The 17,203-nt window shown below is 42.3% G+C and overlaps 1 protein-coding gene across 4 annotated transcripts in view; it reads left to right on the forward strand.

The window, feature by feature from the left end:
- The window catches only part of fmnl2a (formin-like 2a), a 46,398-nt gene extending 29,216 nt beyond the window's left edge, over positions 1-17,182 (forward strand). The window contains exons 7-27 of one of the 4 annotated variants that reach the window (XM_068328636.1): positions 1,842-1,950; positions 2,103-2,179; positions 2,793-2,886; positions 3,932-4,006; positions 4,999-5,109; positions 5,280-5,429; positions 5,580-5,681; positions 5,785-6,100; positions 6,207-6,410; positions 8,386-8,510; positions 8,602-8,804; positions 8,911-9,145; positions 9,265-9,333; positions 9,426-9,506; positions 9,594-9,723; positions 9,834-9,997; positions 10,111-10,212; positions 11,340-11,435; positions 12,125-12,248; positions 14,795-14,894; positions 15,293-17,182. In XM_068328636.1, coding sequence (XP_068184737.1) covers positions 1,842-1,950; positions 2,103-2,179; positions 2,793-2,886; positions 3,932-4,006; positions 4,999-5,109; positions 5,280-5,429; positions 5,580-5,681; positions 5,785-6,100; positions 6,207-6,410; positions 8,386-8,510; positions 8,602-8,804; positions 8,911-9,145; positions 9,265-9,333; positions 9,426-9,506; positions 9,594-9,723; positions 9,834-9,997; positions 10,111-10,212; positions 11,340-11,435; positions 12,125-12,248; positions 14,795-14,894; position 15,293 — 2,668 coding nt within the window. In that variant the 3' untranslated portion in view covers positions 15,294-17,182. The other 3 variants (XM_068328637.1, XM_068328635.1, XM_068328638.1) reach the window with 3 other exon arrangements.
- The last annotated feature ends 21 nt before the right edge of the window (positions 17,183-17,203 follow it).

The following is a 17,203-nucleotide window of genomic DNA, read 5'->3' on the forward strand; positions in this document are numbered from 1 at the left end:
TAGCTTCTAACAGTCTTCTATATTTAAGAACTATTAGCTTTGAGATGTTTCTAATAATGACGCTCAAACCAAATATATGTGGTTTAATGATCCTTAAATGTCCATTATACAGGATCTTTGACTTTTATTATCTTTACCCTGCCGTAGATTAGTTTAATTTAATGCAATATAAGTGACAGACCCTCCATCGACTGAGTGACGAGTTAAATTCTTTATGCTTTTCAAACATACCACCCTGAAGGACACCGAGCACACTGAGCTGTCCAAAGTGCTCTGAGATGAGACGGTATGTGTGAGGAGCAGCAGAGTTAGCAGCAACTATGACTGTGTAGTTAGATGTGTGTTGTGTGTAGTTCTAGGTGTAGTGGTTGTGGTCCCTCTGTGGTGGTACCTATCTCATTTTAAGAAACAACCCACTCTGTGGGTAAAACCCTTATTTTCATCTACAACATCAACAATACTTTTAACAGGAAAGACAACACCGTGTGTTGATTTTGGCTTCACTCCATTTTTTTGGAATTGAAATTAAATTTCATTTGTTTGTCTTCACCCTATTAAACAATCTGTCCTGTTTGTATTTGTGTATCTGTCTCCATGATACAGTGTCTCAGCCGTAGTCATGGTGATGGTTCTGCTTTAAGACCGTCTGATCTGATCGTTTTATCACCTGAAAATCTGTCTCCATAGACTCTTTTTCTTTATTTGATTGAGTTCATACTGATTGCGATTTAAAAGCTCTTTAAAATATAACCTTATACTATCTGAAGTGGTGAGTAAAGCTTGGTTGAGTAACCTGAGGCAAGTCAAAGCAGGTCAAAGTTGGACTTTTTATTGGTGTTACATAATAAAGCATTATTGTAGTACCTCAGTTTGAGATAAAGATGTATTGTAGCTTGTTTTTTTCTTGACTGTGCCACGCCTCAGTTTACAGGGCCGATGAATCAGCGGAGCACCAGCCCTGAATCAACTCCTCCTGTGATTATTTTTGATGCAGTGTGAGCCGGGCGCTGCAGTTTTGTGAGCAAGTGTCTAGAAAAGCAGCCGCGTGTTTGTTTTACATCTGACTGGCACCACGTCCTGCTGTTAGATTACAAACACATCACACAAATAGACAGAATATAAGTCAGGCATTCTCTTAGATTACAACTTTTAATTTCAAAATGAGAGAAGCTAATTTTTAAGATTAAAGAATTCTCAACAACAGGCACAAAAAAAAATAAAAATGCTTGACTTCTTTTTTCAGGCACCCAAACTTGCCGTGCTGTGACTCACAGAGAAGTCACGCCTCTAGACATGGAAGCTGAAATGAATCAGCGAATCTATCTGGAGCTTGGAGACACTATTTTATTCAGAGCCTCGTGACTAAAAGTCTGATAATAAACTGTTTTCTTCAGAGTTCTGACTATTACCCAGTAACGCTGCTGCTCCAGCGTTTCTCTTTTTATTGTGAAAGCTGCACCAGGAAAAAAGGTCTTGTTGTTCACGTGAAGCAGCACAGGCACCACGCTGCATACAAATGACGGCGCCTATTGTGCCAGCTTTAAGTGATATCTTTGTGAAAGGCATGCAAGTAAAACAATCCAAAGAGGGCACCCCGGGGCCCCGGGCGAGGCTCTAGATTATGTGGTCTTTGTGTCTGCTAATGCAAGGTGTTTTGGCAGTTTAATAGCATCCCTATGGGAAGGAGGTGGCGTGTGATGGAGGCTCATTCATGCCATCTGTGTTTTATTCATCCAGTGGTCTGGTGTTTGTGGTGGAATGCTCATAGGCTCAACCTGTTGAAGTAAAACAAGCCTTGTGTCCCTTTATCACTGACTTGTTTTTGTCATTTCCGTCTTTAGTTACAACACACTCCCGAGCCGGAGAACTCTAAAAAACTCAAGACTGGTCTGCAAGAAAGATGACGTCCACGTCTGCATCATGTGTCTGCGTGCTATCATGAACTACCAGGTCAGTCCTCAAAGGATGTCCACACGGGGCCACATGTCAGTCATCTACTGAAGTCCAACTCACTTTTATACGAGGTGCAATGCAGCTCCGTACTTTTTTGTAAATTAGTTTTGTCTCAGATTAAATCCCCTCCTGTGTTTTTCATTCTCCAGTACGGCTTCAACATGGTCATGTCACATCCACATGCTGTGAATGAAATTGCACTAAGTCTCAACAATAAAAACCCAAGGTAAGTGTTTAAACTGTAACTTGGTATCAGAGTGCATTATTTAATCTTTAGCTCCAGGAACGTCTGAGTGTCAATAAGTCACGGATAACAAAAGAGGACTTAATGCTTTGGATCTTAAAACATACGAGAACTAGGGCTCCAGTCTATAATGGAGCGTTCAGAATCCGACTGCGGCCCCGGCGCTCCTCTGCTGTCTGGTCCAGAGTGAGTGTCTTTGCAGCTCGGGGCCACGTTCATGCCGACAGACGGGTCAGGGCACCTCCGACACGCTCCACTACGCTGACATCTGCTTACCGAAACAGCCGGCAGAAGGACTCGCTTCTCTGTGTGTGTTTTCACTTCATGTCCCGAGGCTGGACTATTTCCTCTGAAGTACACGTGAAGATACTTCACATCACCTGTCGCATAGTTTCTCATCCGGGCCGCAAAATCCTTGTCTGAATGAACACAAATACTAAATCTTTTTTTTTTTTAAATTTTAAGCACCACTAAAAATACCTTTAATGGTATTAGACACTAATATATTCACGTTAAGGAGACTTTCATCAGGTCCGTTCTGTGTTCACTCTCATTTACTAAACATTCCTGCTTTTGTCTTCTCCCTTTTTTACAGAACTAAAGCACTGGTTCTGGAACTCTTGGCGGCGGTTTGCCTCGTGAGAGGAGGCCACGAAATTATTCTCTCTGCGTTCGACAACTTTAAGGAGGTACGGCCTACGAGGACGAAGGGGGGGCACGAAGGAGACGTACATGTCATTACGATTCCACTGTGTTTCAAATGATGACTCAGCCTTAGAGGAATGCTCCGTTGGCACATGTGTGACCAGCAAACTCCACATTCCTGAGAAGGGGCTAGTTCTATTGTTCACAGATGACAGGCAGCAGTTTAGCCGCATAACACAGAAACTATTTTGCGTGCGCCAACGGGATTTGGGAGACACATCAAAGGTCAGAGGGAGATAGTGGATCGCCTCGTCTGATCCTGAACCTGAAGAGATATTCTGGCCAACCTTAATGGAGTGGGAGGTTTATGATGGAGTGGGTGCTAGCAGCAGACCTACTTAATGCAATATTTACACCTTTGAATGAAATATTGAGAGTTGCTCAGTGGCATTTGTGGGAGAATAAGGCTGAGGGAGAAAGCAGCTCATCTAATGAGATGAAGGTTAGTGTCATGATAGCGTAATCATCTGGGAGCGTTTGAGGACATTCTTCTGGATCCTTTATCCTGAGCGTCGTTGTTTATCCTCCCCAGCAGGACAACTATTTTTTTGTTTTTTTCTCCGCTCAACTTTCTACACAAAACAACTGCGTTCTGATGCAGCGCCTTTTGTTATGAAAGAACTGTTATTGTTTGTGGGTTTTTTTTATTTCCATGGTAACAAGATGAACTCCAGCATGATTTGTTACAGATGAGGGTTTGTGTACACATCTCTTGTGTACTGGAGAGATGTGTTTCTATGCATGACAGGGTGGCACTTCAAAAAATTACTTAGACATTTTTGGATACACACACCCTCATCTCTTCCACCTCAATTCTTCATCATGCTCCATCTCCTTCACTGACCTCCAGATGAACTGCAGCGTGTCTCTCTCCCTCCCTAAATTCTAGTTCACACTGGCATCTCTGGCGGAGCAAAAACCTAAGTCTATGCAGTGAAGAATTGTACCACCAGCAGAATTGAGCATGTGGTGATGTCATCTGTGCTCCTGGACGACAGTTAGATGAGTTGTATGTGGTTTGTGTTCCAGGTGTGCATGGAGACGCAGCGGTTTGAGAAGCTAATGGAGTATTTCAAAAATGAGGACAACAACATTGACTTCATGGTATGTTCACGCACGCACGCACGCACACACACACACACACACACACACACACACACACACACACACACACACACACACACACACACACATCTTAATGGCTTATTGATCACACTTGCGATGCTTCAAACATCCAGAGTCAGAGATATGAGATGAAGCTCTGAGTGGATGTTGGGAGACTAATTAGGACTGACGGTAAACTCTGGGATGGATGGGAGCAGAGGAAGGACGTGATAGAAAAGGTGTTTAAAAACAAGAACCAGTGAGAAACATTGATGTTCAATTCATTTTTATTTTGATAGCACCAGATCATAACAAAAAGGTACTCTTCTCAGGTAGAGCAGGGGAAGTCCAAAGTCAAACCCCCCCCCCCAGTTTAGAGATACGTACTCACAGAACTATCTAGTCTCTGGCAGAACCCTGCCATTTCCTCATTGCAGCACAAAGCTACACATGTGCAAAACAGTACATAAAATAGGAGTGGCCCTCAACAAGGAACCCTGGCCAAGTCTGTCATTTTCTGAAGGAGCAGTGCTAATTATCCCTGCAGATAAAAGTAAAAGAAAGTTCTGCTCTGACGTCTGTCACAAACCCAGAGTTCATTTGTGGGACTGAAACAGACGCACCAAGCTGAGCTTCTTACTGGACATTTATGAAGCCAGTGTGTGTGTGTGTGTGCATGTGTGTGCATGTGTGTGTGTGTGTGTGTGCGTGTGTGTGTGTACATTAGGAGCTGTGAGGAGATCTGGCCTGATATGTTTACACATGACTCAACTGATGGAGTTTAAACTGATTTTTTTTGTTCACTTCCAAGCAGAAATAATAATGTACATTTATTCAAACAGTATTAGTGGAATTAATATTAATATTAAAAAGAAGTAGATGTGATACTAAGCATGAAGCCATTTGATAATATCTTAACTAGCCTTAATTATCTTTCTTTACAACCCCTTGATATGTTAAAGCTGCATTTACAAAGTGTTTCCGTTCTCCAGGTGGCCTGCATGCAGTTCATCAACATTGTCGTTCACTCCGTGGAGGACATGAACTTCAGAGTTCATCTACAGTTTGACTTCACCAAGCTGTGTCTGGATGAATACTTAGATGTGAGTTGAGACATGAATGTACAGACAGACTCTTAATATTTATCTAAGTGCAGCTCTGAGACAGTACCACTTCAGTCACTTGAGAGAAAAACCTTTCATCATGCTGCTTAGACGAGATTCACGCTCCGCCCGCCTCTCTCTAAACATCACAACATCTTTTTGCTTTCTAGAAACTAAAGCATACAGAGAGCGATAAGCTGCAAGTCCAGATTCAGGCCTACTTGGATAACGTGTTTGACGTCGGAGCCCTTCTGGAGGATGCCGAGACCAAAAACGCTGCGCTGGAGCGCGTGGAGGAGCTGGAGGAGAACATGTCCCACGTGAGCGCTCCCGATCCACCATGCAGACTCCTCAGTCTCATTTCAGGATGCAGATAGCGCGGGGGGGGGGGGGGGGGGGTATGTGTTTAGTTCTTTGTATTAGTTGTCATCACCATGTGTAACTTTTTCTCTTTGTCATTCTTCCTACAGATGACCGAGAAGCTGCAGGACATGGAGAATGAGGCCATGTGCAAAATCGTGGAGCTGGAGAAGCAGCTGATGCAAAGGAACAAGGACCTCGAATCCATTAGGGTAAAAACTCTCACCCTAAACCTTTCAGGAAAAAAAAAAAAAAGGATATGAGTGTTAAGAAGTCTTTCATGAAATGCTAATGGACACACTCTCTCTCATTCAGGAAGTCTACAAAGACACCAGTTCCCAGGTGCACTCGCTGCGGCAGATGCTGAAGGAGAAGGATGAGGCCATCCTGCGTCAGAGTAAACTGGAGAAAAAGATTCACGAGTTGGAGAAGCAAGGCACCATCAAGATCCACAAAAAGGGAGATGGTGACATCTCCATCCTGCCCTCGTCCCCCCACTCTGGTGTGGAGGGTTTATGGGGTTCTGTGTTAGGAGGAAATGGCGTATTGGTCGATCCAAACTCTGTGGGAGTGGTAGCAGGCGTGCCTGGTCCTCCACCGCCGCCGCCCCTGCCTCCGGTGAACGGAACTTGTATGTTTGTTTGGCGCTTGATCCCTGTCCAAATGCAGAAAGACGTGATAAAACAGGAGATAAAATTCACCTGTTGTATTATTTGTGTGTTTTTCTCCCCCATCAGTGTCAAACGGCCCCTGTTCAACCTTTCCCGCAGCAGCGCCTCCTCCACCTCCTCCTCCACCTCCACCTCCACCACCACCTCCTCCTCCTCCTCCAGGTCCACCCTCAGCGATGTCAGCACCTCCACCACCTCCACCTCCTCCAGGAGCCCCCCCACTACCTGGCAGCGGGACACCCACGGTCATAATGAACTCTGGATTGGCAGGTAGGGTCAATAATCCAGGAAGAAAAATTAGTCCTTGATTTATGATTGTGATGAAAAGTGATCCTCTAATGGGCGTTTCACAGGTATTTATATTCCCAGTTGCTTTACAATTAACATGAAATATTAATGCCACCTTAAAGTTGAAGTTATGTCAGGTATTTATGTCTCCATCTTCTGGTAGAGTGACGCACACAGTCTATATTCTCTCCATACTTCTGCAAGTTGTATCCTACTCTATCGCTAAAGTTTGTCACCTCTTCATTTATTATAAAGAAAAACCTTTGTGGTTTTTAAAAAGGTGTTGCCAAACCGTAAAGCCAAAACAGATATATAGAGATTGTTTTTGTGCTGAAGGGTTTTCTAAGCCTTGTGTGAATTGCGTTTGGAAAGGTTTGCCTGCAACGAGTCACTTATTGCACGTAAAAGTTCAGTGCAGGTTGAATACTTGCTGCAGCTGCTCTAATAGCATTCTGGTGACTGGGAATGTGAAAAAAGTGTTGGCTCGAGGCTGGAGGCGGCGCTGGGAGGCTTTTACTGTGAAGCAGCTGCGTGTGTGTGTGTGATTGCACTTTACTGACGGCGGCTGAATGTTGTGTTTTCTAGAGGTTTACTGGCTGGTGGGGCAGAACAGTGTAAAACAGATAGGTGTAATATTCTGCTTGGTCAGATAAATGTTGGCTTCCCTAACGGACCACATGCATCGTGTTGCATTCACATGTCTGGTTTGGTGTGTGTATAAATCGCAGGTACAGCGTTGCTGCTTCTATCAGTCAGTAAACAACGAGATCCTTTATTGTGTGTTTGAGATTTAGAAATGTAAACATTTCTCTTAATTCCTGGCAATTTTCATAATGAATTCTCCTTGAATTGTGTCTTTTTTCTGCCGACCAGAGGGACCCATCAAGCTTTTCTGTAGGTTTTGCTCGTCATGTTTGTTGTTTGTCTCTTCCTTCATCACGCATTTTGAAAATGGTATTTTTTGTCATTGAGTCATTTAGAAAACACACGACTCGTGTAATGTAATTTCAAGCCTTGGTAGTTTTTGTGCTTTAATGATACACGAGTTTGTCACATCTAAAGAAATGTGTTTGAATCATATTCCAAAATTTTTTTTTATATTTACGTGTCTGCTTTTTTTTTTCTCTTCTTGTAAAACATAATTTCATAAAACAAAGAAAATACCAAATTTCAAATACGTTGCTGTAGTTTTGTTAGTGTGTGTGTGTGTTTGTATAAATTAGTATAACAGTGGTGGCTGCATGCTGAACACAATGACCTTGTTGTGGCACACAAAGATGGATTGGGATGGGCTTCATGATTTATGTATGTTTACCTTTTCCATTCCAGCCTCGTCTTTCTTTCACCGCCTTAGTGTCCAACTTCAAGTGAGCCGACGCGCCAAATATAGTCACAATCCGTCCAATTATGGCTGTCACTGGGCCAGGTAGAAAATCCTCACCATGACTCCTGGCCTTAATTCTCCTGCCAGAGGGTAAAATGCTTCACGAAGCATCACGAGTGTCGTCTTCAGTTTATTAAAAAGGAAGGAACCAAAAACGATCACTTAATATAGGAACAAATGTTTTTGTGACATCCATCGTACCTGTCAGCCTTTACATCTGCATGTGTGTGAATATGAATGCATTGAGTGCACAACATACACACTTGTGATTGGAGTCTTTTTGGTCCAGGCGGAATTTTATGAGATATCTGTAAAAAAAGAAGGAAAAAAACCCAAGGCGTTTCTTGTCAGTTCACTCAACATTTACTCTGGCACTTTTAAAATGGAACCAAAAGATGCAAAACAAAGTGCAAACAAATAAGATTACTCTATGCAATGGAACATGTGGCTCAATTTACCATTTTTACCATCTCAGAATTCCCAAAGAAGCTGTTTGGTCTTTTGCTGCATTCACGTTCAGTCAAACTGCTCCAGGTCAAGGATGCTCAGCTAACTGCTTTGTGTTCTGTGTAGCTGTGAAGATCAAGAAACCCATCAAGACAAAGTTCCGAATGCCCGTCTTCAACTGGGTTGCCCTGAAGCCGAACCAGATCAACGGCACTGTTTTCAATGAGATTGATGACGAGAGGATCCTAGAGGTGAGAGTCTACTGTCAGTCAGCGGATCCAGGTTCTCGACTAATCGTCAGGATAACTCAATGTGAAATGAGTCTTTGTTGTTCCCTTTAAGGACCTGAACGTGGATGAGTTCGAGGAGATGTTTAAGACCAAGGCCCAGGGTCCAGCAATTGACCTCAGCATGAGCAAGCAGAAGGTCATCCAGAAGGGGCCCAACAAGGTGTCACTAATGGACTCCAACAGAGCCAAGAACCTGGCCATCACACTGAGGAAAGTGGGCAAGACCTCTGAGGAGATCTGCAAAGCTATTCAGATGTAAATCTTGTTTTTTAAAAAGTACTTTAAGACCAAAATCATTTGTTTTCAAATTATATCTTACTTCCTTTTTGTTCAATTTCACCTTTGCCCTCCTGTCTTTCAGCTTTGACCTACGAACTCTGCCGGTGGACTTCGTAGAATGTCTGATGCGCTTCCAGCCCACGGAGAGTGAGATTAAAGCCCTCCGGCAGTTCGAGAAGGAGCGCAAACCCGTGGAGAGTCTGACGGACGAGGACCGCTTCATGATGCAGTTCAGTAAAATAGAGCGACTCATGCAGAAGATGACCATCATGGCCTTCATCGGCAACTTCTCTGAGAGCTTGCAGATGCTAACGCCGGTGAGAAGAAGCGTTTTTGTTACACTACTTTACAACACTTTAGACCGAATACGTGTGTGGTGTTGTGTGTGTGTGTGTGTGTATATCCTTCTCACATCATCATCTTTGTTCCCCAACAGCAAATTCATGCCGTCATCGCAGCGTCTGTGTCCATCAAGTCATCACAAAAGCTAAAGAAAATTCTCGAGGTAGCTCACCACTGGTGTGTTGTTTGAATGTGACGCTAAAAAACGAATGCTTGTGGGGGTTTTTTTTAACGTGGAAATTTTCTCCTCATCAGATTATCTTGGCACTTGGAAACTACATGAATAGCAGCAAAAGAGGAGCGGTGTATGGATTCAAGCTGCAAAGTTTAGACTTGGTAGGATACCTCTTTTTACCCTTTTAAAAGCCTTTCTTTATTCGTGTTATCTTGAGTTGTGGCTTCTCTCATGTGCTTCACTCTCAGCTCCTCGATACCAAATCGACGGATCGCAAGTTAACGCTCTTACACTACATAGCCAATGTGGTAAAGGAGAAATACGTGCAGGTTTCTCTCTTTTACAACGAGCTGCACTATGTGGAGAAAGCTGCAGCAGGTGAGTCTGGTTTCAAGTTCACATTCTATACACTCACATTCTTGTTAGACTTTTTCTACCATTGAAACGTGGGCTTTGCAAATGTTACACGTGCCTCTGCTTGCGTTCAGTGTCGTTGGAAAATGTACTTCTGGACGTGAAGGAGCTGAACAGAGGTATGGAGCTGACGAAACGAGAGTACAGCATTCACGGTCACAACACCATGCTCAAAGACTTCATCGCACAGAATGAGAGTAAGCTGAAGAAGCTGCAGGATGATGCCAAGATTGCACAGGTGACAGGAGCACACCTTTCTGTGTGATTTTCTCTAGTAACATTGAAGCTGACATGTCCATGAAATCATCCAAATGTTTACCCAAATTAAGCCCCCACGTCTGTCTCTTACAGGATGCCTTCGACGAGGCGGTGAAGTTCTTCGGAGAGAACTCCAAAACAACTCCTCCCTCAGTCTTCTTCCCCGTTTTTGTCCGATTCGTTAAAGCTTACAGGGTGAATTATATGATCATCATCATCACCATTACGATCAGAAATTCCAGTAGAAAAAAACAATCAGCTGGCAGAAAATGAACAATTCTTCATATATTTAGCCTTGTTCTTGTGCTTTATAATAATGGACGCTAAACCAAAAAAAATTACATGCAGAAGAACCAAAATTGTTACCTTTATTTCTTAAATTTGGCTCCTACATCACTGACAAAGCAACTTCACCAACGAATGAGTCGTAGAGTTTTGTGCATTATTCTGGATGCAGCTTGTGTCTCCTTGAGCTGCTAGCCTTTAGTAGAGTTGAGGAGGAAGGTATAAAGGTTTGTAAATCACCTTAAATCAACACCCAGAGTCTACATTATTAAATATTAAATAACAAACTCACAGTTTTAGGCCTAAACTGTCACAACTTCAAGTATCTGAGTCATGCAACAGCGTTTTCCTCGGTGCAACTTCTGGAGAGGATAGATGTGGAGATACAGAGGTTTTGTGTACATGTAGTGGTCTTAATAAGTGTTTCTCCTAGTTTAAGTTGATCTCATAACCATTTCAAAGAAAGGCTGTCAAAGCATTTCACCTGCACAGGTGTGTCCATGTTTGGCTCTAGGACGGAAGGGTTCTACATTCCAGTCAAGCAGATCAACAGGTTCACATGGACTTGATCCAGTTCAAGACTTACTGGATGTGTTTTTCAGCTATTTGGCTTACAGCTGTTTTCATGTTAAAGGGGTCCTATTATAAGAAACATGTTTTTTCAGGTCTCTACATATACATAGTGGCCCTCCCAAACCCTACCAACTCCTAGCATGTAGAAAACGAACAGGTCCTGTATCGATTTTAATTTCTAGAAGAACGCACAAGTGCGTGTGGCGCATGCACACCACATAAATGGGGGCGTGCAGCAGGCATTGACATGAACATTTCATATGGGACTTTAAACTGTTAAAGCTATTTTATTCTTTACTCCTCCAAAGCCCACTAATGACTTCATGTGACACATTCTGTAAAATAAATGCTCTGATTTCACAGGACGTGGTAAAACTACTTAAAATGATTTCGTTCCAGTTGTTCGGTTTAACTTGATTCTGATTTGCATGTGTATGGATGACATGTATATACCATCTCCTCAGCAAGCAGAAGAGGACAATGAACACAGAAAGAGACAGGAGCAGATCCTGATGGAGAAACTTCTAGAGCAAGAGGCCATGATGGAAGAGGACCAGAAGGTGAGTCACTGTGAGGATGTAAGCCCCTCTCCTCTAGGGCAGGAGGCTACAGTAGATTATGCTAACAGATGGTGAGTCAGGTCCACTTGTTCTCCTTTTCACTACATCCTCCTGGCTCCAGATAAAAGGATTAGAGTATTTTCCGCACTATAAGGCACACTTAAAAGCCTTTAATTTTCTCTAAAACCAACAGTGCGCCTTATAATCCAGTGCGTCTAATATATGACAACAGTTTTATAAAATAGGCCATTCATTAAAGGTGTACCTTATAATCGGATACACTTTATAATCAGATGCGTCTTATAATCCTGTGTGCCTTATGTGTGGAAAAGGTTTTAGAATAGGCCATTCATTGAAGGTGCGCCTTATAGTCCAGTGCGCCTTATAGTCCAGAAAATACTGTAGTTGAGGACCAGCTGCCTGCTGGCTGTAGTTATATCTAGCTCAGTCTGGCACCCTGCTGAGATGCATCCCAGCAGCTGTGGATCAGTGGTTGGACCTCCTAAATGGTCCCATTAATGGTCCTAAATGGTCCCATTAGTTCACATGCAAAAACTAGTGGATTGAAGGCACAGGTGAAACAAGAGAAGCCATTTGAGAGAAAACTTCTTTGGTGATTCAGATGTACTCATGACCAGGGTGATGCATAGACAGATTTTAAAGGAGTGCTTGATGTGTGTCCTCTTCAGTCTCCATCCCATAAGAACAAACGACAGCAGCAGGAGCTGATCCACGAGTTGAGGAGGAAACAGGTGAAAGATAGCCGCCACGTCTACGAGGGCAAGGATGGAGCCATTGAGGACATCATTACGGGTAACGTCACCTCAGCCTGGTTACAGTCTCTTGCTACACACACACACACACACACACACACACACACACGTGTGCACACACAAGGCGCTTTGCATGAAGGTCCTCTCTCGTGCTGGTTCTCTGGTGCTGGACGTTCAGTCATTAACAAGCGGATTCTTAAGCGACTAACACAATGACTGTGGCTCTGGTTCAAACACTGCTGACAGATGTTTGTTGTAACCTAGTGAGTCCAAACAGCTCAGCTAATCCAGCGACTTTCAGTTCAATTGTGTCCAACCATTGCTGAGCGCTGCTGTCATTGCTTTATAACACCATCTAGAGATGAGGGCAGGTTTGGTCCCAGAGTCTGAAATAACCAGAGGGCCATAAACACACCTTTCATTCAGTGAAGGGCAGCAGTAGCATTAATATCAGCACAGGTACTATTTAATAAGTACAGGTACATTTTCATAATAAACTTTATATAATACTGTACTACTACAACAATGCATGTGGGTGTTTTAACTCTATAGTTAATGCAGTTTTTTAGGGCTGATACGGGAATGAAGAAGTTTAAAAATCCATTGATATTAACAGTATTTCATGAACAATTTTTCTCTACTTCTTATTTCAGCATTTTAGAGTTGAAAATAAACATGTTGTCAAGGCAATCTAATAACTATGCTGAGTTACAGTCTGACACTCCTGAATATCTGCAATATTAAAATATTGTCTGACTTCAAACTTACATTTATATTTGCTTGGCAAAATATAAACTTCTTGTTGTTTTTCATACAGAATATGTGCTAAATTAGTCTGATGGATTGTTAGATTAACATTTCAAGTATTATATTATTAGAATTAAAAAATTACAAAGTCATAATGTGTAATAAAAGGCTACTTTTAATTATTTTTCCCACTCTTTGAGCACATCTTGTTGTTAACATATGTGAGTGTTTTTTACTTTCAAGATGATTATAATATTGAAATACTTCCTTGTGCATTTTTCCACCACCAGTGGCAAGAAAAATGTAAATTTACATCTAAGCAAAGCCAGATGAAACTAAAACTAGTAGCCCTGGATTCTTTTATGTATTATTCAGGCCCTTTATTCGAGCAGAAGCAGGTAGATTTCCCTCTAAAGTGCTCTTAAAAACATTTTGTCTCTTCTGATGCTAATTGTGTTGTTGGGTATTTGCTCATTGCTAACCAGTGCATAACCTCTGGAAGACTCTGCTTTTCTTATACTGTGTTTGTCCTGTCTTGTTCTGGCTGTTGTTCTCAATGCAGTGCTGAAGACAGTGCCCTTTACCGCCCGCACAGCCAAGCGTGGCTCTCGGTTCTTCTGCGAGCCCGCCCTCAATGAGGAGTACCATTACTAAGCTTATAGAACTGTCTCTTCTATAAGGTTGCTGGAACAAAACCTCCTCGTCTTTGCCTTGCCCGCCTCCACCCATGCATGCCCCGTCACACTCCTTAACTGTCCAACTCAACTCTCAAACCCCTGGATTTGAGATGCACACACACACACGCACGCACGCACACACACACACACACACACACACACACACACACAAGCAACACGAGTGCATGCGACTGTGTGTCCATATTTTCTTGCCCTTGAGAGTGACTTGGTGTCAGGTGGTGGGGGTGGCTTTCTCTGCCCACCTGCATGAAGTGTGATACCCTCATTTATCAACGATGGCATACCTTGACGTCACAGAGGAAGGTGTCGCCAAGGTCACACTATTATCTGTGTAACAGATGTCATGGATGAAGAATGCACTTTTTGTAAAGTAACAGCAGACAAGTTAAGATGTGTGCTGCCATCTAGTGGCAAGACATTGAAGATAAATAATGAATGATGTACTCATCATCACATGGCAGGTATGACTAATGTCATGACATTATCACTCGCTGTTCGTGTGTGTCAATCAATGTTTTCATTCAACATGTGTGCGCTCATCATTATTGCATTATTACTGCTGCTGATACAGCTTATTGCATGCAGGCTGCTTTGACCCTGTTGCTCATTGATTCTGCATGGTGTCTGCATATAACCACTAACATTGCAGTGTCAGTTTTCCAAGCTGCATTGGGTGTGAGTGCTACTAACGTGCAGCCAGGTGGTTTTACTGACTTAACACTTGTGTTGTTGTAATTACATCACTGGTAATCAGTGTCTCCTGTCTGCATGCATGCATTGCTTGGTTTTTGGTTTAGATGCTGCTTTCCAAAACAACCCGTGTCCCAGAAACAGTATTTGTTTAATTCTGTTCACCAGTGCTCTGTCCTGGACATTTGATCCGGGCTCTTCTTCTGTCCTGCTGGTAGCCTCTCTCTCCAAAGCAGACTAGGTTTATAACACAGAAAAAACAGAGAAGCTTTTGAAGGACTTAACACCCTCCAGCTCTGTCCCCTCTCATGCCCACTCTGTCCTTTTTCCCTCGTTCATGTCGCAAGCTGCCAGCTTTGCATTGCTCCCTTAGCAAAGCCAGTGTGAACATGTTGGGCTTGCTCTCCTCCTCCTCCATTTCTAACCCTCATTTTGTCTTCTCTTCATCTAGCACTAAAGAAGAATAACATTACTAAATTTCCCAATGTCTACTCGAGGGTAAGGAACTCCTCCAGTAGCCCCCCTGTAATGGTGGATGTGTCCCAGACCTGGCAAGCATCTCTTTATTACCTCCCTTCCATGTTTTACTGTCCTCTACCACTCCCTCTCTTTTCTACCTATCATATCCCCTTCTTTAAAGTAAAATTTAATGTATAATAATGAAAATAGGTACTTTTTAAAAAGTAGTTAGTTCCCATTTTCATGGGGAGGGTGTGCCTTGTTTACAAGAGCAATCCAGTGCTCTGTCTCCATTTTAATTCCCAGAGACAGTTGACCTGAAAGGTTTTTCCTGTGTAGAACTCCTGCTGCTTTGAAAGACAGGCTGACAGCACTCTGAGCATGAGGGCTCATCAAAAAGTATTTCGACAAGATGACTGACGGCTCTTTTTATTCACCCCCTACCCCTCCATCCCTGCTCCCACCCCCAACCTCACCCCCATCCCCTCAGATTTGAGGAATCAGCCTTACAGGCGAGCGGACGCCGTGCGGAGGAGTGTCAGGAGGCGCTTTGATGATCAAAACCTGCGACCAGTGAACAACGGCGAAGTGGTCATGTGATGAGGGAACAGTGAATGTGCTGATGGAGGGAAGGGGGCGATGGATGGATGGATGGATGGATGGATGGATGGATGGATGGATGGATGGATGGATGGATGGACAGGTATTGTCAATTGAAGGAGAGATGGGAAGTTTGACACAGATGGAAGGATGATATGTGAAAGATGACAAGTGTGGTAGAAAGTAGAAACCATAGAGATGATTATGTATATACATTACATAAGAACACATTCTATGTCTGTGGTATACAAGCTTTTCACTATGAAGGACTGGGATGTATATGGGACTCATTTATTATGTCTGAAAGGTTGCTTCAGAAACCTTCGGCAAGCCAAGTGCCTGAACTTATTTCTGTGGGCTAACGTCACGCTGTCTTTTGTCTGATAGCTGTTTTTAAAATCTCCCACTCTAAGCAATATAACTCCATCTGGCTTTAACTTTAAAGGTGTGTAAAAGTGGACTTGTGGTGACCTTGAAGCCACCTGAAGAGATGCTTCCTTGAAAAACCTAATGTAGAATGTACGGGACACGTTCCCTTTCGCTGTTACAAATACTTTTAGTGTTGAATTAGACACCATCTCTGTACATTCCGGTGCTTCCTTCCATTCCTCAAACTATACAAATATTTTTTTTACATCTCATGAGACTTATAAAACCTAATAAAGGGCTGAGGGTCAGACATGGATACTTAATTTTTAGCTGATTTAGGATGAAGACAAATGAAGTTGAAAGACAGTTGATTTTTCAAGCTGAAGTTGTTTCCAGAGTTAAATACTTGGAGTCTGATTTGTGGGCCGTCTGCTCATTTAACGCTGCCGTCCATTTAAAATGTTGCGTTTCTGTAGCAGCACTTTGGTTTCTGGGAACAAATAAAGCAAATACAGATTAATGAGCCACAAAATACCTTTTCTAATACACATAAAAGCTGCACATAAAATATTGAACCTAACTGGATCTCATTATCTAAACTGGATGCTTTCATTTTGATATTCCAATTAGTTTAACAGATTATAATCCAGCTACTGTGTCTGCTCATTTTATTGTAATTTTAATGTATAGTATTTAACCACTGAAAGGATTCCTCTAAATCATGTTTTCATCTAAGTGTATGTCAGTGATCATTTAAAACACGGCAAAACAAAGTACATTAACAAAGTTTCCTGTCTGTACAGATATTTTGCTACAAATCATGTTTTTTACTTAATCCACATTACCGGATGGTTACTTTTGTACATATTGCTTAAACAAAAGTTTTCATTGCCTTGTGCTATACCACTTGAATTTTATTAACTTATAGTTTTTTGTTTCCATTTTTGTGTATTTAAAGAAGCCAAATGAATCTACGGTAGTTTGTTAAATCACCGTCACTGTCACGCAGGAGGCGGCCAGTCTCCTGAAATTTGCTGGTGGTTGTGTCACAGGGGCGTCAAAGCCAGCTCCTAAATGATTAAACGTGTTCTGATGTGTCGACAAAGGTAACAAAATGAATAATAGTTCCCAAGATATGCTGTGATTGGCTGGTTTTGAGTCAGCGTGACACTCCCTCCTGTAATGATCTCCAGTAAAGCATGTGCTTCCATTCATCTCTTGTCTCAGCTACACTGTAATGGTGATGTTTCTCTAACTGGATAATACTGTTTGTTTTTTTTCCCCCCTCCCCACCGGAAATGTATCCTGGCAATTTGTGTTTTCGTCAAAATAACATGCTTTTTTTTAAAAAAATAAAAAATAGGTGATGAGATTTTCAACAAATATGAGCAAATAAACTATTTACATTGAATGTGTTTCTTTTCCTTCTCTT

Source organism: Antennarius striatus, chromosome 12 (assembly GCF_040054535.1).
Source record: "Antennarius striatus isolate MH-2024 chromosome 12, ASM4005453v1, whole genome shotgun sequence".
Taxonomy (NCBI): domain Eukaryota; kingdom Metazoa; phylum Chordata; class Actinopteri; order Lophiiformes; family Antennariidae; genus Antennarius; species Antennarius striatus.